The following is a 27464-nucleotide window of genomic DNA, read 5'->3' on the forward strand; positions in this document are numbered from 1 at the left end:
TATATATATATTATCTCCATGAAATCTGGAGGGAAACGTGGCAAGTGTAACGACCGACTTGTAAATAATGCAAGTACAAGTCCACAGACGTCCCATTTAGGACGGTGCCGTTGTGAAAGCTCAACCCAACCAACTCAAATTCTTCACCATCGTCAATCTTCATCATCTTCCTCTCCTCCTCTTATCTCACGTCAACTTCACACACTCACTGTCTCACACTAATCCCAACCACCTCCATCTTTTCGCCATAAAAGCAATAACACAATCATCTTCAATACAGACAATGCAGCAATACCTCATCACATTTTGCTCATCGATCATATGATTCATATCACTCATATCATTCGTCTGTATCCATGTTGATCAAAACGATGCATACCAAAACGTTAACATGGCTCTTCTTCTTCATCTTCATCTTCTTCTTCTCGCTTTTCGACGTTAGTTTATGTGATCCACGAACCTCTGAAGCTGCTCTCCACTGCGGAGCTCTCAAGCCACCGCCAAACGCCAGCTTCATTCCCACTTTCGTCGCGGAAATGGAGTCTCTCTCGGAGCTCATCACCAAGCACCACTGGGGCACTCACTTCGTTAACTCCACGCCGCCCATGTACGGCCTAGCACAATGCTTCAACGACTTGTCGCACACCGACTGCCTCCTCTGCTACGCCGCCAGCCGCACGAAGATCCCACGCTGCCTCCCTTCACTCTCCGCCACCATTTACCTCGACGGCTGCTTCCTCCGCTACGACAGCTACATCTTCTACAACGAAGCCTCCGTCCCCGGAGTTGACTCCGTCGTGTGCGGTGGAGAAGAGGCGGCGGACGAGGCGGTGTTTGAGGGGAATGTGAAGGAGGTGGTTGAGAGGGTTAAGAGAAGTGCGGCGGAGAATGGGGGGTTTGGGGTGGCGGAGGTGGGTGGGGAGGTGTATGGTTTGGGGCAGTGTTGGGAGACGGTGGGCGGTGAGGGGTGTAGAGAGTGTTTGGAGAAGGGCGGTGCCGTGGTGAGAGGGTGTGGGGTGAAGACAGAAGGGAGGGCTTTGAATGCCGGGTGTTACTTGAGGTATTCGACTCGCAAGTTTTATAATGATCAGGGTGAAACAGAGCATCATGAACATGGTTAGTTATGTTTTAGTCGATCTTTCATTGTTATTGCTTATAGTTGATTTGGAGTTTATATAAATTATTGGATTCGTTTTAATCTAAATTTATATACGCAGGGTGGTTTACAGAGAGAAGGGGAATCATCATAGCAATTGTTTTGGCAGTAGTTGCATTCACAATGCTGTCTCTCTTTGCTGCTTATGCAGGCTATACAAAGCTGGTGCAAGTCAGAAAAGGTATGAAACTTTTGAGAAAATTTTTATTGTTGCTTATTTAGATTGTAGTTTAAGGCTTCAGTAATGAGAATTCGTTTTTCAGAGGGCAGTAATCTAGGCTTGGTGTCAATAAGCATTAGCAAGTATTCTAGCTTGAGTTTCAAGTATGAGACGCTAGAGAAGGCCACAGATTATTTCAACTCCTCTAGAAAAATCGGGGAAGGGGGAGGTGGTACTGTGTTCAAGGGAACTCTTCCTAGTGGAAAGACAGTAGCTGTGAAGAGATTGTTCTACAATACCAAGCAATGGGTGGATGAGTTCTTCAATGAGGTGAATTTAATCAGTGGAATTCAGCACAAGCACCTTGTGAAACTTTTGGGATGCAGCATTGAAGGCCCTGAGAGCCTGCTGGTGTATGAATATGTGCCTAACAGGAGCCTCGATCAATTCCTTTTCGGTAATAGTCCTCTCTTTACATAACTCAAAAGGTTTAGATCTTTCTCAAACTCGTAGCATTAAGACATTGGTTGAGAACATTTTTGAAGTAGGATTACAAGGATGACTGACAAAGATTTCTAATTTACTTGGTGGTCTTTAACCTATGCAGATAAGAACAGTGATCAGTTTCTTAACTGGAAGCAGCGGTTTGATATTATTGTTGGAACAGCTGAAGGGATTGCATATCTTCATGAAGGTTCTGAAGTAAGAATAATCCACAGGGACATAAAAAGCAGCAATGTTCTTCTCGATGAGAATCTCAGCCCCAAAATTGCAGACTTTGGCCTTGCTCGGTGTTTTGCTTTAGACAAGTCTCATCTTAGCACTGGCATTGCTGGAACACTGTAAGTTCTAACTTATGGTCTCGGACTCATCAGCTACATCCTAAACTAGATTAAGTTTAGCAGCTTCTGCACTTTTTTGTTAGTCTAATTACTGCCTGCTTGTAAAAGGTCGAGCAATTTGTTCTCTTCACCTACCTTAGAAGGATTAGTCCCATCTAACAATGCTGCTAATCATAAACTGGCTATGCAGAGGTTATATGGCACCGGAGTATCTTGTTCAAGGGCAACTTACAGAGAAAGCAGATGTTTATAGCTTCGGAGTGCTAGTTCTCGAGATTGTGTCTGGTATGAGGAATAGCACCTTCAAACAAGAGAACTCAAACACTGATTCACTCCTACACAAAGTAAGTTTGCAACTCTTATACATAGAAAATGAGACTGATGCTTTATATTTTGGAATATAAGAAACAAGTGCTTATTAGACCATGTTACCTTTTGGTCTCAGGTATGGAAACACTACAGATCAAACGAGTTGGCCGAGGTGGTTGATCCTCGCTTGAAAAATCATGAGCTCCCAGCAAAAGAGGTATCAAACGTTCTTCAAATCGGACTTCTGTGCACACAGGCCTCAGTCGCTTTGAGACCATCTATGGCTGAAGTAGTTCTAATGCTAACAGCCAACAAAGAAACACACATTCCTGTTCCAAACCAACCTCCCTTTCTAAGTGCCTCAACGCTAGAGCAAGCCAGCTCCATTAATACCGCCAACAGCTCCGTCTCAAACACTTTAACAAAAGCTGAGACATTCTACACATCGTCGGAGTCTTCCAGCATGCCTAGTGTGGATCATATGGGCAATATATGAACGACATGAGTAAACTCTAGCCGAAGTAGCAGGTTTCCGACATCTAAAAACTTGTTGAAGGCATGGTTGGAGGTCTGTTCAGCATAGTTCATGCCTGTGGCTGTGACCATATGAGTCTCCAGGTTCACTCTTCTGTGTCTTCTCTGTTTTGACCATATAAGAATATTGGTTTCAAAATTTCAAAGACTAAAATTTCCACTACAAAACCAGCAGACAGTTGACGCAAGGGTGGGTCGCTACTCTCAAGTTTGACATTATTGAGCACAACATGGGTGTTATAGACGCATAAGATTTCAGGGTGTTCTGAGAACTCATGCTGATCGAAGTACTAATGAACATCCTCTGTGACAAAAACGCACAATCTGTTTATAGTACTCCTATCTTTGCTGATCTAATTTTTTATTTTTTATTTTATTTTATTTTTTTATCTGTAACAATCCAGTCTATATATACACACTACCATACAAGGAACAAAGAAAGACATCTAAGTTTCTGGACTATGGTTAGTTTATTATGGCATATATGCCCCTACAAGGCTACAAATCCCAAGTAGGGTTGGTTTAAGATTATTCCTGGCTTCTTCTAAATGGATTGAGATTTACTGAACCATATGCTTACATCTTACCATCTTGCCATTGAGAAGATCAGTCTAAGAGAAAGCTAATGTGAAAGTTAATTTCCTTCTCAAATCCTGTGGGACTTTACTTTCTTGTCAACAATAAGCGTATGGTTAATCAAGCCAAAACAGATAACAAAGCAACTGTAAATTGAGAAAGTTGGGAACTTGGAGTTGGAGGTGCCTGATTTTCAGAACAAGTAGAGAAAGTTGACGACAAACAAAGCAGCATTTCAGCACATAGCATATACAAATCTTGACCCTTTTCTCATAATTCACACACACAATGACACAATCACAGAACACAACAGGTCACAGGAACCCAATGCATCAAGCCATTCAACTTGGGTTTTCCACAAACATATACATACACAGGGAAAAAAAAAATCAAACTTGAGAAATAAATCAAAACACAGAGCAGCTAGTAGTGGGGGAGATAGAAATCATAGAATGAAACATACCAACCAAATGAAGTTTGAGAAGAGAGAAGAAGTTTGCATGAGTTGAATTGGTGCCAAATTTCCGGTAGTACATGACTACATGGTGCCAAAGGCGACGACGAACAAGGGACCGGAAGCCGCGCTCTTATAAGAACCCAGTTTCTTCTTAAATGGTGGACCCCCACAGCCCGCTAGAGCCCACGCCACGTGGACCGCCTACGGCACCATGGTCTCCGCCGAGGATAGTCTTTTTTTTTTGTTTAAATGGTGGGGCCCATATTCCGTTTAGGCGTACGCCACGTGGACCGCCTAGAGTGCGTCGTATCCGCCCAGGCCGCACAAATTGTTTTTCTTTTAGTTTTTTTAAATTTATCTTGTTTAAATGGTGGGGCCCACAATTCGTTTTAAGCGTACGCCACCTGGGTCAAATTACTTTTGTCCCAAGTCTTCAAGGTCAAATTCCAATTGCTACTTTTTCCTCCAGCAGCCTTGATAAATTAAAGATTTATTAATTTTTAAATAAATATTTACTCCAGCAGTATATTTATAAAATTAATAAATTTAAAAATTGATAGAGAAAATTGATAAATTTATTAATCTTTAGGAGACAATTAACTAAAACTTAGCTAATGTATACAATTTAGCAATATTGCTGGAGTAAAAGTTCAAAAATTGTTGTTGTAAATCTAAATGTTGATAAATTTAACAATAAATTTAACAGTACTGCTGGAGATGCTGGAGATGTTCTGCAACTAGCTCATGATTTTGCTGCCTATATATCCTTGCTTTCGTAAGCAACTTTTTTGGTAAGTATATATACCCGCACCCTAGCTCACTCTACCTTCCATTTCACACACAGACCTTGCTTGAGTTGCTGCGCAACCCGAAACTCATCTAACCAACTTAGCCATGAAGAGAAGCAGAGAAGATGATCAGCAGACCCTGGACTTGGTTAATTGCTTGATGCTGTTATCCAAAGACGTCGGTCAAAAGGGTTCATCCCCAATCAAAAAACAGAAGACGTCAGATCGTGCCTTTGCTTGCAAGACGTGTAACCACGAGTTCTCCTCGTTCCAAGCCCTCGGAGGTCACAGAGCGAGTCAACATCAACCTAAACTAGTGGCCAGAAATGGTGCCTCCGACCTCTTGCAGCTAGCACAGTCATCTCCAAGCTCGCCGGCCAAGCCCAAGTCTCACGAGTGCCCCATCTGCGGGGTTGAATTCGCAATCGGGCAAGCGCTTGGGGGTCACATGAGGAGACACAGGGACGTCATGATTTCTGCTGCTGCTGATCGGGGTCAGGCGGCAGCCGTGCCGGTGTTGAAGAAATCGAATAGTAGCAAAACTGTGTCGTGCTTGAATCTGGACTTGAATTTGGCACCACCGGGCTATCAACACTACAACAAATATGGGTTATAAGCACCATATAACCCATGATGACCCCTAGGTCACCTTCACTTTTTTTTTGGAGTCGTATGTTTTTAATACTGTTCACCTCATTGGTGACTTGCTGCGGTTAAATAATAAATAGTCGACTAATAAGAACGTACATTGGTCGATGGGAGTTTGAATTTTTTTCTTTTCTTTTTTTGGATGAAAACATCTTTACAACATACATATGTATGATCAGGATTAGAGAAAATAATATAGAAACATGGTGGTCAAACATATGTATAAACTGTTAAAATTACGTTATGTAAATACACGTCGTGCATATAAGAATTTTCATGATAACAATTTGAATTTTTCTTCTTTTTTGTTTTTGGTCAACGAGATTTTGAATTTACTATCATGGGATAATTGATATTCAATTTACTTTGTTTATGAATTCATATATATTCTTCATTATCCCATAGATCATCTATTATTATGACTAACCATGGTAACCCACAATAATGACTATGAATTAGAAAAATAAATATAGTAAGGCAAAAAAAACTGATATTTATCATTTGATTAATCACCCTTTTCGTCTCTCCCAACTCTTAGACACAAACCATAAACCCACATCATCAATTTTAAAGATTTTGTCATGTCATTCTTAAACAAAAAAGACAATCTTATCCTTCTCAAATTTAATGGCTCTATATTATTTTGATTTTTATTAAGAAATAAATGATTATTATGTTTTTTCTTTTCTATAAAAAGTATAAATTTCTAGTCTTTTCTCTCTTTTAATATTCATCACGATCATGTTTATATAATGTTGCTTAGATTAAACACCAAAATATAATATGAAAATACATATATTTTTAATAGTATTCTTGTTTAAAATGTGAGGTCATACGAATATATATAAATATACATTTTATTTGTCCCAAAAGAAAAAATTCATCCAATATAAAAATTGACATATATATATATATAGTTCGTCCAAGATAAAGTTTATAACAAATGCTTTACTTTTAAGAACTAAGAATTTTTCCATATTAAGACAACAATGATTCTGTCAGGATAGTAACCAGTAAGACAAGGAGTCATTAGGTGAAAAAATAACATGTTGAAGGTTAGTTCTTAGAATGGTAAGTCTTAATCTTACAATAAGGTAATATTCAACAAAACCAGTTATAAAACCCTCAACAAAAAGGCCCACCACCACCCAAATCTCCCAATCTATTTTGATCTGTACATCCCGATCTGGTTCAGTTTGGCATCCTTGTCCGTAAGCGAGAGGGTATCCTAATCCTGGTTGAATCGAATCAGATTAATCTTGATTTAAGTAGTTTGAGCCTCCAAAATGTAGAATATTTGTAAATATATATTTATTTTCCTTGTTTGAGTAGGTTAAATATTATGTATAGGTGTATGAAATATTTTTTTGTTAGCACTACAATTGTATCTCTATATAAACCTCCTATATGGAGAAAAATATACATTGAAGTATACCGAATCATATCGAATCCTTATTTTCTACCGAGAAAAAAAAACTAGGAGCAATGGATTTGATAGAGGAAAGGTATTTCCACAGGACAGTGGTCCAAGAAAGCGAACCCCCCAGCAACAGGAGATGGCCGGAGGACAGGGTGCTGATCTCTGTAAACTTCTTGAAGGTAAAAGCCATCCGACATGACAACACCATGCCCTATTCTTATGAACAATTTACTCACATAGGTGAAAAAAGTTATGCCATCCTTCTCTCAAGTTTTAAGAAGCCACGGTTTGAAAATTATTATGCACAGATGTTCTATGAGGCCCTTACAGGCCTGGGTGTCCCTCATGTTGAACAAGTAAAGGCTGTTAAAGAGCTGTTCGGGGTGATTGCGGCGGCCGTTTCCACCAACGACATCATTTTGTGTGTGTATGACCTTACCCTCATCTCGCCTATTGGTGGATATGTACCTCGACCTGAGGTACCACCCAAATTGATTCCTGCGAGTAAATCATCGATTCAGGGTTTGGAACCGGTGACACTTGATGATGTTATCACACACACACCAGAGTGTCCCATTTGTTTGGAGGATTTTGCTGCTTTTGTCAAACCCATTACTGCATTGCCCTGCACACACCATTATCATGTACATTGCATCGTCCGGTGGATGGAGAATAGCCACCTATGTCCTATTTGCCGATACCCAATGCCCATACCCGTACTTGAATAGAGTTTTAAGAGTCGATGGACTCAGGGCCATAACCTTAAGTGGCCCAAAATTTTCTTTCCTCTTTGTGTGATTACATTAGTTTTGTTAAAAACAATAAAAAATAATTAACAGAATCCAATTAGGGCGGTGTTAGATTACAAAAAAGAAAAATGAATACAAAATCGAAAAATGAATACAAAATATTACCCATTATTACTATCATTAATTACTATTTTAGAAAAATGAGCAGCCTAAGTAAAAGATTTGTTGCATAAATAAGATTTTTAATAGGATTTCTAATGTTTTTTGTTGTTAGATTTTGAGTTTATAACTTTAGTTCGTGAATTTTTTTGTGTGTTTCTTAAAATGAGAAAATAAAATTGAATAAATATTATACTTTAAGGGCCTAATTTTGAAAGTTTGACTCAGACCTGAAAATCTCAGGTCCGGGCCTGCCAATGCCAATCGAAGATGATCAATCCAATTGAGGTGCTACTACTTGCTGTCTCTCTTTTTAGCTGCTGTCTGTATGTTACCATTATTTCAATTTCTTCTTTTTAATTTTATTTAGATTGTAATAAATCTGTACTCGAATTTTAAGTTGCTTCTTTGGGTTTGAAATCACAGTTTCTTGCTTGCTTATTGTTTGAATCTCATTTACCATATTGCAGTAAAACCAAGTGCACTAGATTAGGCCAGAATCAATATGTTATAAATCATAAGTTGCTCTCATTATCATCACTTTGAATTGCCTATTGAATTTTATGTATAATACACTAGATTGTTATGTATACCTCTTCTAGCTAGATCCCAAATCTATCTTTGAATGTTTCGCAGTACTGTTAATATTTGATGCACAACCCTCTCTACTTCCCGAGCAACTTGTTGGAGGATTAAGCAAATCAAACTCAATTGATTTCTGACAGGTGCACCTAGAGCAATCTGGAAGGGTTGCTGGCTGCACATATTTAGCATAATAATACTGTACTTCTCACACCGCACGGTTGCTTCTGGTTCTTTTTCTTTTCTTTTTATATGTTTGTTTGCTCGTTTTTGTCTTTTTAGTTTTTACTGTTAGTCTAGAAAGCACTTGCTTAGAGCCCTAGAACTAATTCTTTAGTTCTCTTTTTGCTTGCTTTCAGAGGCACAGCCCTATCTGTTGCAAACCCATCACCGCCGTTCCACGACTCCCTTGAATCCACAGTCGACCAAAATCTGTCTTCAGTCTCAAAAAACAAGGAGGTAGACAAACGAAGAAACCAAGACAAGAACTCTTCATCTGTTAATCATCTTCTTCTCGCTTTTCTACGTTAGTTTCTGTGATGATCCAAGAACCTCGCTGGCCTTGCGGAGCTCTCAAGCCTCCGCCAAACGCCAGCTTCATTCCGGCGTTTTTACTTCGTTAAATCCACGCAGCCCATGTACGAACGCTTCAACGACCTGTCGCACACTGACTGCCTCCTCTGCTATGCCGCCAGCCGGACTGAGATCCCACGCTGCCTCCCCTCAAATATAGTGTGCCGGATATATATGGTATTCCACCACGAGCAACTAGCGTGAACATTGAACTGGCGAGTGGCAATGAGACCAAAAATACCACGACAAATAAGAAGACTAAGTTAATTGGGATGGTGGAAATGGAGAGAAAAAGAAGAAATGACATCAATTCTTTGTGTGCTGAACCCCTTAATCGAATTGTTTGATTCGGATTAAGTGATCTGTATCTCAGTGATCTCACAAAAATCATCACGTTAGAGATGCCTTTTCCACAGGTAACTGGCCGCGAGCGCAATCGTCATCCCATAGAAGATCTCCTTGATTATACTTGGACCATTATATATATGCAGGCAGCATGTCCCAACTTAGGTGCACCCATGATTCCTATCAAATAATCCACAACTCACTGTTCACTTTGTTAATCCAACCACAAGTTACGCAACTCTATAAAGATATGAAAACACAGTGAGAATATGCAAATGAAATCGTTAGGGAACAGAGAACCAGAGATGGAAGAAACCAGAAAGCTGGGGGAGAAGAAGGAAATAAAGCAAACATACAGCCGGGAATCCTAGCTGGGTACTTATTCTACGTTCAACACCTGCTCAGGGGCTAGACGTACACGAAGTGGCTACGTGTCAAACCACTTCGTCATTTGGTGATTGAGTCCTCATCGTTGTTTTGACACAAACGACACTCCAGATCAACACTAGAGTAAGATGTTTATCAACACTAATTTGCATTAGTGTCCCTCGACGACCAAGTAATAACCTAACAAGCATTTAAAAAAAAAAAAACACACCTTTCGCAAAGTCTTTCGGACTCCTTTTCTTTGGCAATTTCGAACTCCTTAATTAGTTAGCACATATATATAGCATGCATATCATATATCTATCTATAAATAGGGCTAAGGGCTAGTTAGGGTTTGGAAGAAGAAAGGCACGCCGTAAATCGATATCGTAATGGCCGACGTCAACACCGAGGGTCGACCTGAATTACTAGACCTTGTCATCCATGAAATTCTACGCCGTCTGCCCACCAAAGCTGCCGTGGGCATGAGCCTTCTTTCCAAGCAGTGGGAGGGTATATTGTCTTCTGTTCCCACATTAGATTTCGACGTGGGAAAGAGAAACAAGAAACTCGAGCAACATCAAAAGTTCGTCAACATGTTACAGAGATGTTTGTTAGTATGCAACAACGAAAAAGAGAAACAAGTATTGGATAAATTCAGGCTTCGCATGACGAACTATTACTTATGCAGGGATGCCATCGCTGTGACCAAGTGGTTGAATTATTCATTTGAGAGAAGCGTTAAAGAAGTAGACATTAGCCTTAGAGTTCGTAAAGCGCAACAGGGGGATCGAGGTTGGCCGAAAAAGTATTATTACTGCTTGTCAAGGACCAACTTTATCAATGCAAAAACTTTAACTTGTCTCAGTTGGAGTATGTCAGTGTCGGACTAGAGAATACTCGTATAAGCTTGGAGCCTCTTCTTCCCTCTCTGAAAAAGATGTCCTTCAAAACCGTGCATTTTGATAACGATGCTCTCTCCTACCTAATTAAGGAGTGCCCTGCGGTTGAGCATCTGTCCTTAATTAAGTCTTCCTTTGCAGGCATCAAGATTAATGTTTCGAGTTCTAGTTTGAAATCCATAGAAATCAAGCATTGCAAGGCTACTCGAATTCATGTGCACAAAGCTGTGAATCTGGAATCTGTTACGGTTGTTTCACCAAAACCTCATCCTCTTGTGGTTGTGATCTTGCTAGAATGCTTCAGTTTGAAGTGTATTAGCATTCATGCTTGGCGCATATATGAAAGCGTTTTATTTACATGGGAGCCATGATGTGAAGGGCACAATCATTGCTCCAAATCTATTTTATTTTAGCTTCCAAGGTTACTTAAAGTCCAAGCTTTCTTTAAGAGCTCCAAACTTAAGATCTGCTCGCATCGTATTACTGGACATTTGGGGTGAGGAATCATCCAGCAGCTTCGACCAGCAGCCATGGAAACATTTTCCTAAACTGACAGAGTTTGGTAAAGAATTCGGTAGTTCCAAGAAGATGGCCCTCTTTCTTCATGATTTTAGGGCTCTCATATTTCCCAAAGATTTCAGAAGGACCCTGTCATCATCAGTATTGCCTAGTGTTGAAATTCTTGAATTCTGGATGAATACCGTTGTTCCGGCAAATGAGAGAGATGCGGAAGACTTGATACAGTCCTTGCAATGGATGGCACCTTTAGCAACAGATATTGAGTTTGTGCATACGTCCTTGAAGTGAAGTCCAGAGCTGGATGTATATGTATGGGAAAATTCCAAACCATGTTCCATTTTCTTTTTCTTTTTAAGACTGAAAAGATTCTAGAATTCAGACGAACTACAGATATACATATATACATATATAGCCATTTCGATCTAATTGGGAAAAACTTATCTTATTCAATACTATACTCAGCAGATAGATTGCGAGTTGGTGGTAGATCTTTCTATTTTGTACGTGTAAGTAGGTTAGGCATATTTTGTAGGTTGCACAGGGGCCTCCAAAACCCTGAGGCCCTGAGCTCGGTCGACATTCCTCAGAAGGGTACATGAAATTATCCCTCATTATTTCAAATCCAATGATTTCACGCTACAATACGCTCTAGGGATGATAATGGGTCAGGTAGGGTCAGGGATCAAAATACCATATTCGTATCCTTTTTTCATTCCTCATCCTCGTACCTGTCCTATTCCTCGTAATTAGATAATGGGGATTCTCCGTCCCCGTCCCCGTCCCCGTCCCCGTCCCCGTCCCCGTCCCCGTCCCTTTTGGGGATTACGTTCTCATACCCGCCCCGATCTCCGTTATTTTTTAAAAAATAATTACAAAATATAGAAATATGAAAATAAAATCAAATACATATATAAATAAGTTTCTTGATTCAATCCAACAAAAACGAATACAAATCTCGGTTAAAAAAGAAATTTCTATAAATATTCATTAAGAGAATCATAGTAAAAAAATATTACAAAAGATTTTACGTAAATATCTATTAATAAATAATATATATATTAAAAAATATATATAATAAATTGTATATAATAATATTTCCATCTTAAATGGGTGGGGATGTGGACGAATATCAAAATACCATACCCTCCCCGTACCCGATTCAAAAATCTAAATATTGAAGATCCCCATACCCGTTACCCATTTATCCCGTGTATCTCCCTTATTAGGGTCGAATACCCGTGGGTACCTTACCCGCTGGGAATTATTGTCATCCCTAATACGATCGACTCAAATTCAACAAAACTTGACAAGCTAATCCCCTCCTCCGGCTTTGGTAAACTGAAAACTAGCATGTGCGCGCCTTTTGTAGTGCAATGACCAAGTTATACATGAAATATTGCTTTGCCTTGATTGTCTACGAATACTATAACTTTTTATCTTTCATGTCTGTCAAGTTTTATAAATCAAGGTGATCTTAAGATTAATATCCGACCACAGTTTTCTTATTCATTCTCATATGCTCAACTCTTATAAATTATCTCCAAAGATAAAAGAATGTCCATCTTAAGGATCAAACATGTTTTTGCCGTATATCTAATAACACTTACAAGCTAGAGAACATAATACAATAGTTGATATTTTCTTCTCTTGTACATGTCAATTTTGTGTATCTTTCTTTTTTGAGCTTTTTACCAATACCTACATAATATATCATCATAATTACCATTAATAATTTAGTGTTATTAGATATCCTTATCTTTAGTTAAGCATGATTGCATGGGGAGGGGTTCATTAAGGATCCTTATCTTTATTCAAGCATGTTTGCATGAGGAAGCTTACGTCCACATCCGCGAAGTTGTAGAGAGCAACTACTGTTCCTACATTACATCTATGTTCAAGAGTTGGTGCCTTTGGAAACATAATTAGTCACGTCACCTACGAACTCAATGTTGAAGGCTCCTACAAGTCTTTGACATATTTTGGGCCAATACCTGTGGCCCTAAATAGCTCTATATAAGAGAGTTCGAGGATCTGGTTTAGCTCTACACAACAAACAAAAAACAAAACACAAGCAATCATACAAAAAACAATTACAAATCCTCGAGCATCCTCGAAACCCTAAGTTTTAAGTGCACTTCGCCTTAGTTCTCAGACTCTCTCATGATTCGCCTTTTTTCCCTATTTGTTGCTCTGCTCACCCTAGCAGTGAGTATCGATTCACAGGTGACAAGAGATCTTACTTGTAATCCCTCATCCGTGAGGTGGCACCGGTAACCCCCTCTTCGCTTGTTTAGAAGTCTAGCCGCAACGCATTCATTTCCTCGCCCGCGAGGTGGCACGCCCCGATTAAAAACTTTAAGAGTATGTGATAGACAAACTTCCGCTTCCATGTCTTTCGTCGAAGATCTAGAACAGACAGGAGATGTGAATGGCTAGGTTGGATTATGGAGGGGAAGAATGCTTGTAGATATACAGTGCATAAATTTCCACATAATTTATGCACATGTAGGTGATAAAGTAGTCTGAGGTTCACATCCAAAACCAATTGGCAATAGATGGAGTGACCCAAACCCTTATAAATCCACATGCAAGGTCCCATATTTCCGATGTGGGATTGATTTCTCAACACGCACCCGCACGTGTGACGAATTTTTAAGCCTAACACGTGTACAATATTTAGGTGACGTGGAGTTCGTGTGGCCATTGGGCTTTACTACGTGGACGTGGGTAACTTGCTCTGATACCATGATAAAGTAGTCTGAGGTTCACATCCAAAACCAATTGGCAATAGATGGAGTGGCCCAAACCCTTATAAATCCACGGGTAAGGTCCCATATTTCCGATGTGGGATTGATATCTCAACATAATCCCCAATCGAATTGTTTAATTGGGATTCAGTGATCTCCATCTCACAAAACTCATCAAGTTAGAGATGCACACGCATGATGTAAGTGAAATCAGCATTCGGACAAAGAATTAGGAGAAGAGGATATTTAACACGATTACAGTGCTTAATCCCGCCCTGCTCTTCAGTCTCATCATTTAGAGGGATATATAACATCTAATCTCAACATGCAATACTAGATTAATAGAAGAAACACAAAGCTAGCTCTAAGCAATCCACTAAAAACCCAACTGATCAACCAGACATGCGAAGTACACGAGTCTAACACATAGTATTAGTACAACTTCTTATAGCTAAAGCCAGATCTACTCATCTTCGACGACGACAGTGATTTCACCTGCATCAAGCAGATCATAAAACTCCTTTTTCCTCCTCTTCTCGTTCCAGTGATGCCTTTTCCACAGGTAACCGGCCGCGAGCGCAATCGTCATCCCATAGAAGATCTCCTTGATTATACTTGGACCATTATATGCAGCATGTCCCAACTTAGGTGCTCCCATAATTCCTATCAAATAATCCACAACTCACTGTTCACTTTGTTAATCCAACCACTAGTTACCCAACTCTACAAAATATGAAGACACAGAGAACATGCACCTGAAATCGTTAAGGAATAGAGGACCAGTGGTGGAGAGAAACTAGAAAGCTGAGGGAGAAGAAGGAAGTAAAGCAAACACGCAGCCGGGATTCCTAGAAGATGTGACACGTGGTGGCCACGTGTCGAACCACTTCGTCATTTGGTGATTCGCTCCTCATTGTAGATGTGACACAAATGACACTCAGATCAACACTAGAGTAGTTGTTTGTTAAAACTAGTTTTCCACATTCCTTTCACCTATAGGAAAGTGGTAACTCGACGACTAGACAAATAAGTAATAACCTAACAAGGATCCGTCCATTAGCTTACAGAAAGTTTATAACCTGAACAGCATTAGGCTGTGATTCATTAGAAATCAAGGCCTTGATTCTTGATTCTGTAACGAGTGGAAGATATCCTGTCATTTTCGGATTTAAAGAGACATCAGAGAAAGGAAAAGACACTCTCAAACCCGAGAAATGTTTCTGCTTCCCTGGATTTTCCAACTGCTGTGAATGAACAGTGCCTTGGTGGTACAATTGGAGAGTGCTGATGTTTCTTCCTAGTATTCTCCATCGTGCTTCCAACATCTGCAGGTCGCTTCGGATTCTTGAACATGGAAATATCGAAAGATAGCATGTTACTTGATGAGAGATTAGCTCCATTGTCTAAACCTCCAGGAGAAACCTTCAAATTTACAGGAAGGTTGCAGGAGCTTCTGGAGAACAACATCCCATCAGATTCAGTATCTCTAATAACTTCATTTGGTTTTGTTCCTTTCAGAATGGCAGTACTGTCCATACTAAACTCTTTTTCAGTCTTATATGGGGATTCTTTTCTCTGGATTAAAGACTCGGCCTCCACCACATTTGGTTTACCAATCACTGGAAAAATCTTAGCTTTCGTGCGTATGTGGTCGAATATCGTTTCTCCTGTTAACGTTTTCAATTTGCCATCTTCAAGGTCAGAGGGATGCCCAGCTACATTGGGAAAGAAATAATGATTAACTACTCCATATCACTAAGAACCAAAGAGTGACTTAACTAAGTAACGTGTGTGTGTGTGTGTTTGACAGTAGAATATTTCACCTCTGTCATCCATGAAGTTCTGGGCAGCTGAGCTTCTGGGAGTTGGATGATTGTTGATACTTGAAAAATGTTGTTCTTCTTTAGGTTCTGAAGATGGATTGACCACAGTTCGTCTTGGAACTTTATTCCATTCCGGAACCTCTGCTCCACTTTCCATTCCAAGCTTCTTCTCACGAGCACGTTTCCTTGCCAAAAGCAAGGGCTCTGATGATGGAGGAAACTTACTATTTGATGCCACCACGACAGGGAAGTTCTTTGCCTTTTCACGTATGTGGTCAAATACTGTTTGTTGTGTCACAATGTTGTCATCATTTTGAACTTTGGCAGCAATTTCATCTTCATGAACTTTATCAGCAACCTCATCTTCAAAAAAAAATTGAGGTACAAGTTTTTACAGAGTTCGCATTGGGAAAAATAAAAAAGAGAACAAACAAAAGGTGCCAACATTATATAGTATTGTTGATACTGAATTAAGCTATACCTTCTTCAGAGTCATCATCTAGAAGCTTGAAACTGGGCCTGGTACAAAAGACCCAAATAATCAAGTAAAGAAATCATCAAATATATTATTCAGGCCAAGAAAGAACAACCCTATAAAATGGAAACGGAAATTGAATATCGGTGAAAGAGACACTCACATGGAACCATCTACCCTTTTGGATTTCTTCGAGTTTGGAAGCACTTCACTCGGGCCTTCATAAGTATCATCTTCTATAATACATACTTCCTCAGGTACAGGAAGAGAGGGTGCTTTTATTCCTCGTTTGTTATTTGTTCTGAAACTGCTTTCCTTCATTAATATTAGCTCCTGGTTTAGGTCAATGCCAACTGCACAGATAAAGTGACAAATTATACATAATAATTCCAGACTACACCAGTCAATTGTAACTTGTATAGACAAAGAAACTAGAAACATCAGGGCAAGAACTTTACTGTAATCTTCAAATATAAGAACAGCCTTAATCGTCAGCTTTCCTTGTTGGGGTTTTGGCAGGAGAACTGTTGCGCTATAGGGGCTGCAATGCAAAACAGTACAAGTTAGACTAAACAGGGAGATAATCGTGCAACCTGAGCTCTATCTGCTAATCTTAGTACTTATATATATAGTTTATGATTAAATTTTAATATTGTTGTTAGCTTAATTTACAATAATAGAATCATTGAAATAGCTATTCCCATCACAATTGATATAGCTACAACTCATAGCAAAGTCTGAATTGAGGGCTTAACATACTTGTCAGGGCTCAAATTGTTAGTCACAAAGGCGTAAACTCTGGATATGCTTAACAGCCAGGTACCTCTAACATGATAAATGTTCTAAAAAAAAGTACAATTAAGGTTTTTGGCCTACGCACCTCGAGAACTCATCAACTCTGCGGCCACAAATCATGAAGTTGAAACAGGATGATTACCAAACCACCTCATGCCAAAAGGAAAAGGCTGAATATTAGATATTTGAAACATCTAGTTGATAGAACCACTTGGTATTGTACTTGAATTCTTGTGAAAAACCAACAACTAAAAGTAAGCTTCTAAATTGTCCTCACCTTATTTTCTCATGAAAGAGAATCAGGTTATCTTCTTCTGAACCTACAATCTATAACAAATAAAATATCAGGGCCAGATTGTATAACAATGAAATTATATTGTTTCACAAAGATCTGAAGAATTATGTCGAGCTGTTACAGGGTACATTACCATATCAGCATAATGTCGTTTTGTTGATTGGAGAGTCGGTGATAGCCTAGTCAGTGTTACTGCTAGCTTCAGTTTCCCTTGCCCCCGAGGTTCAGTTTCCTCAACTTTCAACTCAACTTTTGGAGGTAGAGACAGTAGAGACTCTTTTATATGGTTGCCAAATGGGTATTTTCGACCACTGACTATCTCTATTCTCCTAGGATCAGCCTCTGCCAGTGTCTCAAATGATTTAACTCCCATCGAATGTAGTGCCTGAAAAGAGCATAAAGATAAAAAGCGGTAGCGAAGTCAGTATTTGATCGACCAAAACAAGAAGATTCAGCATTTGAGTGACCTAAGAATATCAAAAAGCATGTTTTTCCGAAGCATATAAAGAAGTGGAAGACACCTTTGCGGTCACCATTCCAATCCCTGGTAATTGTTTCAGCAAGTATGGACTGTCATCCCAGAGTTTTTGATACATAGACTTTGCCAAAAGCATAGAATTCAAGGCCCCTTTGTAGTTCTTTTGGTAAATGAAAAATTCCTTCATGCACCTGGCAATTCTGCAGCCATTTGAGCATATGGAGTTCATATCCTAAGGCACACACACCAATTTGATTTCAGCTCTGAGTATCATCAAATACTACAGTTATCAAAATTAACAAGGAACGTAGTAGATATTGAGGAATGAAACCTGGGTAAGGGACAGATCATGAACCGAAGGATCACCAGTCAAGCAGTCATTAGCCAAAAGAAATATCTTTTCTTCTCTGGTTTGAATACGCTTTTTTCGCTTCCCTTTGTCACCAAGAATGTGAAAGCGAAGTCGACCATCTTTATCAGTGTTTATGTCATTTAAAAGCTTCTTCTCATTCCGCCTGAGCTGTATCCCTACATATTCCAGTAGATAGATGATACATAATTCCTTCATAGGTATTGTCAAAGAAAAGTGAAGAGCAGCAAGTAAATATATGCATTACATGAAATTTCCTCAGCACGGCATATAACATGAAGAGCATCTTCCAAGCTGCAGTTTACAGGTGTCTGAATAATGTATTTCATTGTGTCGAATTTCAAATAGTACTTCGTCATCAGCCTCCCAGGTTCTAATGAGGAAACGGAAGAAGGTTAGAATTAACAAACTTTGGTTGTCTTTTATGAAAGGTATTGATTTATGGGTTACTGATTGATACCTAGTGGTTTCAACAGAAAACCATCTTCATCAGTCCATATCATCTGATGCTGCGATAACTCATTAACTTTCTGTAAACAGACATCTGAAAGAAAATAATATTGATAAGGAGAGAAACCAGGACAAATTAAGGGTGAGGACACAGAGAGAGAGAGAGAGAGAGAGTTGTACAAGTAAACTACCTAGCATATGCTTTTCTATACGATCATTGGAAATCACTTTTCTAATTGCATAGTGTGCAGGGTTCTGATTGTACATTGGACATTAAGAAATTAATTAGATTGGAAAGTGGAAAGAATATATAAAAGATATCCTATTAAAGTGCAAGAATACATGCCTTCTTCATTCTCACATACAAGAAAGAACACTTCATCCATTCAATTGCCCTTGTTATATCAGAGACAGTCAGTTGAACTATCTCCGCAGTTAAATGCTCCGTCAAACATGAAAGCAATCTAATGAAAAAAAGACAATACAACCTCATTACATTTGCAATAGATTGGGAATATAAACTCCAAAGACAACCTAAGTTGTTCTGGCATTTAAAGTTATAAAACTTACTGTGATTCCACCATCTCACATCCATTCAAGAGATTCTCATACAAGTGAACCTGATATCCAATAAGAACATAATTAATGAATCTCAAGACATAAGTTTCTGCTACCAGAAAGGACTAGTGCAATCCCAAGAAAAATGAAGACAATGAATGAACAAAAATAGTTGAAAAAAAACAGACATGGACAAAGCAGATGGAAGGAAGGAAGGTGCTATGTACCGTATCTCTTCTTGTCATAATTATAACCATTCCTGTATCATCAAACGGTGGCCGACCTGCCCTCCCGCACATCTGCACGGTTATACATATCACATGATATTAAAATGCAGTTTGCTAAATTACCTAAAAGTGCAGATATGCATGTAGACAGGACAAGAAATTTTCTATTCAACACTTCCTGGCCACACTGTTAAGTTATGTCCCAATTTTATCTAATCAAATTATCCTACTTAAAAGGGTCTCATTGACAAACCTGTAGTAGTGTAGATCGGTCAATTTCCATGTAGACTCCTTTCTCTTTGTTACTGCACAAAATGCATGTGTTAATTAATAAACACATCAGAAAGTTTCATCATAATAATTGGAAGAAATGGAAGTTCAACATACAAGTGCTGTGTTGATTTTATGACTACTGTATGTGCTGGTAGGTTGATTCCATGAGCAAGAGTATTTGTTGTACACAAAATTTGAAGATCACCCTTAAGGAAAAGACTTTCAACGAGATTACGATCTTTGAGGCAAAGGCCACCGTTGTGATAACCAACTGCAAAAAGGCAATTTATTTGATAACATGTCAATGTGGGTAGGTGCAGTAACTTATAGTTAATGCAATGTAAAGAACAAAGCAAGTAGTTCATACCACCATAAATCATATATGATTGCATTTGTTTGTCACTGCATGACAATGAAGCTTCCCTTAGCCTCTCTTGCTGTTCTCTGCTTTTAATGAATGGATTTGAATGGCCAAAGGCCATCACTGCCTGAGAAAGTATCTGTGCTGCTTCTTGTGCACCTTTTCTAGTTGAGCAAAAAACTAGAGCAGACTTCCCTCTTGAATGCTGCATAAGAATATCTGTGTACCAATTATAACCGTACAAGTGACCCATGATCTTTAGTTTGTGATGAATTCAATATGAAAGCATCTATATTCAAGAGAGGTATCGAACGTCATCTATGGAAAGGTCACTATCACGGTCATAGCTTACCGAATATGTAGTTTTGAAGGCGCTGGAAAAAGGAACAAATACAAAACCATCAGCAAAATGAATGGTGGCATGTCTGTAATTTCTAATATATACTTTCTTAGTATGAGATTTCCTAGAAAGTAAGCATATGGTTTAAGAGGTTACTTTAAAAGAATTACCTTTTCAAACAGAAAATCATTTTTTGCTGGGGCGTAGCCTGCAAATCAAGCAGTTTTGGTGAAATGCCTGTCAGTGTCCTTGATAAGCTACATATATTGTGAATCATTCAAGTCAGGTATGCATACCAAAAACTTTTGTGGTCAGCTTGACAGGCCTCATTTCTTCTCCAAACCTGTATGTAGAGCAGAAAGATTAAAAGAGTACAACTGAATACTTGTACTCTTAAATCAATATCAATGAAGGTCCAAATACCTACCTTTTAATTCCTTGGACAGGCACCTTGAGCCACTCCGCTACAGTGTGTTTGTATACATTGCATGGTCATTAAATCATTTACCATTTGTACTCTTCTAAAGAAAATTAATACAGTAAAATGTAATCCTACTGAGAATTTTAAATTTTAACAGACAACTGTCTTACCAAGGTCCTCAATATTGGGAATGGTTGCAGACACAGCTAGAAAACGAACATGAGCCAGAGAGCTTGATTTCATTTCAGGGTTGTGAGCAAGCATTTTGATTCTGCTAACTATTCCTTCCAAAACTGCTCCACGAGGATCATTCAATAGATGAACTTCATCAATAAGTAGAAGTGCAATATCGCTGAAAAAGCCCAATCCACCGTCCTTTACGCGATACCGCGTTACTGCATCAAATTTCTATATAAGGACAATAATTTATTAGTCATTTATCATCTAGAATAAAGCCAGTTGTGAAAGAATGGTAGACTGAATATGCATGAAACCTATTTTTTCTAAAAGCAACAAGAAGAAGCATAAAATGTATGCTCATATGGAAGATGAAGAATCCAGGATCAATAACTGCAGTTTGAATTGAGTTCCAGTGGTTAAAAAAGAGAGAATGCAGGTTTACATAGGTATAAAAAGTGCAGAAACCTGAAAGAGCTTCTGCACTTGACAGGCCAGCATAAGGAAGCTTCGTCAATTCTGTTAATTTATGATTATGGTGCCGTTTTGAAAAGATAGTTGATTTCTTTAAGATGATTGGATAAAGTATTTCAATCTATAATTTTAATTTAAACTATGTCTATCTGTGTAACATTACACCTTCATACTCACCTCAGGAGTGGTTAAAATAATGTCTGCTTCCTGTAAATTCCTGGTGTTGTAAGATTCATTATCTCCGGTGAGCTCCAAGCAAACTATGCCCCGAGATCCAAACTTCTGGGTCCAGTCACGAACCTTCTCTTGAACTAAAGCCTTTGATGGCGCAATATAGATCTTCATACCACATAAAAAGAAGGTAGATAGAAGAATTAAGTGCTTCATAATCAAAGTATTCATAAAGTTTTAGCAGAATAGTGCACATGTGCAATGCTGAAGAGGAAAGATTTCATATAAAAAAGATAAAAATAACAAAACAAAAAAACTAGCTGCGATCAAGCGTAAATCAGAATGATACATATCATGCAAAGATGTAGTGCGGGGAGAATAAACAAATCACTGAAGAAAATTATTAAGAACATCAATAGAGTTGTCTGTAGTTCCTTCAAAATCCTGAATATATTAAAACTAAGGCTCCCACACATTTATTCTAGTACTATCATAGTGTCTATGACCTCAACTTATCGATTAAGAACATCAGAGACTTACTGTTTTGAGAGTTCCATTTGTAGGTTTAAACCTCCCATCCTCAGAGATGAATCTTGAAAGAAGCCTCAAAATGCAAAGCTCAAAAATGACTGTTTTACCACTTCCGGTTGGTGCTGACACAACCATGTTCTCATCTGAGTGGAAACAAGCAGGAAAGCATTCACTCTGCAAAGAGTTGAAATACCTGCATGCATATGAAAGGAATGTGTCTTAACTACAGCATACTCCACCTTCTGGATGGCACAAAAATAACAATATCATGCAGAAGACGAAATAACAGTTTGTGAAATCACATAGATTCATCTTGAAATCATTGTTAGAACTATGTATGCAGCTTTAATAAATAAAAAAACGATATGCAACAGTTAAAAGTCGCAGGAATATGCACACTTACATTAAGAACAAACCAACTAGGCCAATGTTATGCTTTAACAACAGTCACACTACAGAATCCTATCTCAATAAAACTTGAGTATGTCAGGTGATTACCTAAAGCTAAAACAAGCTCGAAAAGGAGCCGGCAAGTCTGCCACAGACTTGAGTGTATACGGATCCATGCTTGAAGCGGTTTCCTGCCAGAAACAGCACTGAAAATATATAGTAAGAGTTCAGAATCAGTGGAATTCTATGAAATTTCATGCTATAGTTCACAGAAATTAAACACAAACAGTGAAGAACCAACACAAGCACAAAAATGACATCACTCTTCTGCGAAACCTCTACTTTCTCTTGCTTAACCAAATTTGAAAACTCTAAGCTAATCGTTACAGAACCAAAAGCACACAAAACTGCTACTTCTCTTCAAATTCGTCCTCAAATCTTTGAAATTCATAGTAAACTACTAAGAGAAATCGCAGATCTCAAAACCCGAACCACACGAATTTCTCGGTCTCAGTTTCAAAATCCTCACAACAACTTGAGAATCCTTTCAAATACGCAAACCCTGAGCTCGCGAAAACGATGCGAAGAATCGAATCAAGCAATATCGAAAAGGATCGACGAAATCTCATTCAAAACACTGATCCAGACATAGACTTACCTCGATCGAAGATGATGAGATTCCGGCACCGGTCGCCGTCGATCGGAAAACCAATCGGGATAACCGAAGCGCGTGGGCGCGTGAAAATAGAAAGAGCGATACAGAGGTCGATTGTGGAGAAGCGGTTTGGGTCGCAGTAGAGAGGTCTGGACTGTGCGAAGTGAAAGGAAGACGATGAGGACTGAAATGAAATGAAATGAAGTGGATGGCTATTTATAATCCGGGTTTGGTTTTTTGGCGGGGAAAAATTGACCCGGAACGCACTTGATGAAGGTGATTTTCTTGTTACCTTTTTCTTTTATGAGAGGAATTATTGAGAAATTTTAAATACACACCCTTAATTTCTTAATACACATCCTTATTGTTTTATGTTTCTATTGAGATTTTATAGGTAAGCTAAATGACCAAAACATACATCTATTATTAAAAAAAAAAAAATCACTCTAAAAGTATTCTTTTCAACGTCTTCTATCCTAAAATAGTCGAAAACACGTCTTCTCCCCTAACCTCAATTATTCTCCACAATTCATTTGGGTTGTTTTTTTTATTTTATTTTATTTTATTTTTTTATATCCGTATCAGCTTTAGTTTGATCTTACAGATCATATTGTCAAGTACTATATCTTTATCAGCTTTAGTTTGATCTTGTAGATCATATTGTCAAGTACTGTATTTTTATCATGACATGTTTTATCGAATAACTAGCTATTTATGTTTAATAGCTATTGTACTTCTACACTTGTACTAGTTTGTGAATTTTAAAAACTTGTATTGGTGATTTGGAGTTGGGATATAATAATAATCATTTGATTATAAATTGAACGATGATAACCACAAATTTCTAGCAAAAATTAGACAAAATAATATGTAAAAAGAGGTACCAAATAGTAAATATATATTAATTATATTAAATAACGGAATATTTCATAAATTCAGGACATTTTAGGCAGTTTGCGATGTGTATTAAGTATAATACTGAAATGAAAAACTTGATAGGTGGTGTATTAAGTAAGGGGTGTGTATTAAGATATTAAGGGTGTGTATTTAAAATTTCTCAACTGTAAAACTAAACATTTTTTAAGAACACGCTTAAATGCTTAATGCATTTTTGTTAAGACAATAGATGATTTCATGTTTTATGACTTTATCCGTGCCCAGCAAACGTTTACGTCAAATGTTGTTTTGAAAACAAATATATGTGATGTATGAAAGTCTTATAAATAAAATGTAGAAATGCGTTAAGATAAAACTTACCGTAAATGACTACTAATTGACCCTATCTAATCATACGAAAGCCAAAATCTCGTCGTGTAGACACCTTGATCGGTGTACGACAAAATAAAGTCCATAACTAGAACATGTAGAAATCATACGTCTAGTTGGAATAGAGAGCATCAAGTAGCTCCCTTGTCCTTGCTATTAAGGCTAACCTCAATACCGTCATAAGCATGATGACTAACTGGCAAAGGAGGTGGACCGGACTTCTGAAAATTTCCTCTTCAAAGACATAAGAGGCTTCTCCAACCCCAAATAATCCTTACAAGGGGTCATGAGTTTCTTTTGTGACACAAACAACACCTCAAACACATATTTTGTATCATGGTTGAACATGCGTAATGCATTTTTGGTATAAAAACATGACCTATAAGAGTTCTTTCTAGTTGAGCGAAGCTTAGAGAAAATTATCATATATGGTAGCAGTTTCTAAGTTGTCCACCTTTTTTATTCTTTTTATCTTAAAGAGAGGATAGCACATACGGGACGAAATAATCTCACCTTTAACGCTATTGTTTTAGTGGTAAAAGAATAGGAAGAGTAAATTACTCATGATGCTTACCATCAAGCCCTTGAGCTTTAATCAGGTACATCTGAAAAGATGCAGCTGTGAGATCTCTATCTCAAAGCACACAACTCCATGTTCATCTCAGAAGTAACTCTCGATTGTAGTAAATTAACAACATCAACATCTCTTAATTTTACCCTCTTTTATTTTGACAAATGACAACTAACATTTCTTACCTCAGTAAAACAAGAAAAAAGAGAAGCGTGTGGAGATGAAAGCAAGTAAAAAGAATTTATCAAGTGTTTCTATAAATGGTAAAACTCAGTCAACCTTGCTTCCATCAGAAGCTAAGCACCACCACATTTATCAACTTGGTTTCCTAAACTCCTCCTCCTCTGCCACCTCGAAAAAAGGTTCACACTTTATGGCCCTTTTGGGTACTGTAGCCATTTTCATCTCTGTTTCTCCTGACCATTTACCGTCACGGTGTCACCCCTATCAAATCAACCCTTAACTTCTTGTTTTCATTTCCCCAAACTACCCTTTCTTCTTAGATTTTGGTTACCCTTTTGTCTCTCAACTCTCCCCTGCTCTATTTCAGAACTGGGTTTTCTCTTCCTGCTCAACTTTCAGGGTGCTTTTTCATCTGGGTTTTACTACCATTTCAGTGTCTGTGTTGGGTTTTCTTTACTATTGCTTTTTGGGTTTGTTCATCTTCATGCATGGTCTATTTTCTTTGTGTTGATTGAGCTGGGTTTGTGTTTATGTTTGGGGGTTTTGCAATGCAGCAATAAATTAAGCTTCTTTTCCATGTTTTGGTTTTGGGTCAGTTGAAATTTATAGCTGAACAGAGCTCACCAATCATTTTGAGGAGTTTGTGTTGGACCTCTTTTTTCACCTTCTGTAATTTCAGTTTTTGACTGTACTTTTGAGTATCTCTTATCTGTTCAATCATTACTTCACCTGTAAATTTTTTTTTGTCTGGTTTGTAGAAACAATGAGCAATTCAAACTTTGTGGATTTATCTTGTGATGATGATGATGACGAAAATGGCTTTTCGAACTCTGCTACCCCAGCGCTAATATCTAGGGAATTCTGGAAAGCTGGAAACTACAAGGTTTCACAGAGACAGGGTCACCAAGCCGGAACTAAAAGTAAAAGTTTCTTACCAGTTGTAACTATATCATGAATTCAGTACTTAAAGTTTGTTTTACTTGATTAGGAAGATCATATAAGGTTGAGTCATTGGTGTATTGTTAGTAATGGTTAATATCCATCCGTGACCTGTTAAATTTGTTAATGGAAAGAGTAATTAGAGGAGCTGAAAGGATTGGGAAACTAGTTCATGTTGCGGTGCGTGAAATAGGAGTACAGAACTAAGAATGAAGATTATAGTTGTTTGAAACGCCTGCATGAGGCTTCTTGTCATGAAATCCTATTGTCTGATTTTTGTTCCATCATATTTTGTGTTGCAGATCAACAAAACCATATGCGCGTACACCCTATGTTCCTTCATTCAAATGCCACTTCACATAAGTGGGCTTTTGGAGGTACTATTTTTCATTTATATGTTTCATTCGTGTTTCCCTTATCATGTGCCGGCATGTATTCAGTTCTAGCTTGTGACTTATTTGCAGGCATAGCAGAGTTGCTCGACAATGCAGTTGATGAGGTGATTTTCTGATGCCCTCCCTATCATTCTGGTTACTCTATATATCAATTGAAAGGTTCCTTTTCATGATGCATCAACTACAAGCATGCTTCCTCTTCTTCTTTCCCAATAGGTTTGAAATGAATGATTGGGATTCATGGCTTGTTAGCAACTCATATTCTTCTTCTTTCAGCCTGTATGTGCGTGTGTGTGCGCGCGCGTGTCTGAGCATGCTTAACTATGGCACCTCTTAGTTACATTTGATCGGCACTCATATTTTTTACTTTCATTTGCGTGAGCTAGATACAAAATGGAGCAACTTATGTTTCCATAGACAAGAGTTCAACTCCATGGGATGGGAAGCCAGCTTTGCTAATTAAAGGTTAACCTACAAATCTTTTGAACTTTTTGCTAGTAATATATGGACAATAGTCTCATATTAACTTTTGGCTTCTGAAATAATTGACAAAAAGATGATGGCGGCGGAATGGACCCAGAGGCTATAAGGCGCTGTATGAGCTTTGGATTTACTGACAAGAACTCCAAATTGACAATTGGACAGTGTACGAATTGTGTTTAGGCTGTTGGATCGTTTTGCACAATGTATTGTGTATATTTATTGATTAACATCCTTTTAGCATTTCAGATGGAAATGGTTTCAAGACCAGCTCTATGAGACTTGGAGCAGATGCTATGGTCTTCAGTCGCCACAGGTCTGATGCAACTGACTTAATTATGTATTGTTTCATTTTATTGAAGATTGAAGATTGCTTTTGTATAGCATCATATGTGAAGTATCTATTTACTCATTAATTTATTGATTTTGAATGAACAAGAGCCCCTCTTCCTTAAGATTTCCAGCAAAAGAAATGTATGTGAGTTTGAGAGAGAGAGAGAGAGAGAGAGAGAGAGAGAGAGAGGAGGAGTAGTT

General features: G+C 38.3%; 3 protein-coding genes and 1 pseudogene across 4 annotated transcripts in view; 3 read left to right on the forward strand and 1 right to left on the reverse strand.

Annotated features, from left to right (window-relative positions):
• The first annotated feature begins 371 nt into the window (after positions 1–371).
• Positions 372–3107, forward strand: LOC101296997 (cysteine-rich receptor-like protein kinase 42-like). The gene is made up of 6 exons (XM_004306306.1): positions 372–1116; positions 1230–1337; positions 1420–1773; positions 1924–2158; positions 2349–2502; positions 2604–3107. Exons 1-6 carry the CDS (start codon positions 372–374, stop codon positions 2961–2963), a joined length of 1956 nt encoding a protein of 651 aa, XP_004306354.1. The 3' UTR covers positions 2964–3107.
• A 1821-nt stretch (positions 3108–4928) lies between these two features.
• LOC101297285 (zinc finger protein ZAT11-like) lies at positions 4929–5438 on the forward strand. The gene has a single exon (XM_004306307.1). The coding sequence runs from the start codon at positions 4929–4931 to the stop codon at positions 5436–5438; it is 510 nt and encodes a 169-aa protein (XP_004306355.1).
• A 1517-nt stretch (positions 5439–6955) lies between these two features.
• LOC101297576 (RING finger protein 145-like) lies at positions 6956–7618 on the forward strand. Its single transcript, XM_004306308.1, has one exon. It carries the CDS (start codon positions 6956–6958, stop codon positions 7616–7618), a length of 663 nt encoding a protein of 220 aa, XP_004306356.1.
• A 6677-nt stretch (positions 7619–14295) lies between these two features.
• The window catches only part of LOC101297869, a 19905-nt pseudogene continuing 6736 nt past the window's right edge, over positions 14296–27464 (reverse strand). The window contains exons 2-28 of the transcript XR_185137.1: positions 22550–22632; positions 22061–22244; positions 21527–21688; positions 20869–21106; positions 20705–20741; positions 20574–20620; positions 20448–20485; positions 20290–20311; positions 19944–20156; positions 19691–19847; positions 19557–19608; positions 19304–19375; positions 19089–19138; positions 18865–18982; positions 18710–18773; positions 18529–18612; positions 18316–18441; positions 18030–18226; positions 17742–17930; positions 17354–17605; positions 17203–17252; positions 16589–16671; positions 16294–16483; positions 16137–16174; positions 15656–15991; positions 15032–15547; positions 14296–14495 (exon numbers count right to left, since the gene is read on the reverse strand). The product of XR_185137.1 is annotated as an uncharacterized LOC101297869 (transcript). The remainder of the gene's footprint in view (positions 14496–15031; positions 15548–15655; positions 15992–16136; positions 16175–16293; positions 16484–16588; positions 16672–17202; positions 17253–17353; positions 17606–17741; positions 17931–18029; positions 18227–18315; positions 18442–18528; positions 18613–18709; positions 18774–18864; positions 18983–19088; positions 19139–19303; positions 19376–19556; positions 19609–19690; positions 19848–19943; positions 20157–20289; positions 20312–20447; positions 20486–20573; positions 20621–20704; positions 20742–20868; positions 21107–21526; positions 21689–22060; positions 22245–22549; positions 22633–27464) is intronic.

The sequence above is a fragment of the Fragaria vesca genome, linkage group LG6, assembly GCF_000184155.1.
Source record: "Fragaria vesca subsp. vesca linkage group LG6, FraVesHawaii_1.0, whole genome shotgun sequence".
NCBI lineage: Eukaryota > Viridiplantae > Streptophyta > Magnoliopsida > Rosales > Rosaceae > Fragaria > Fragaria vesca.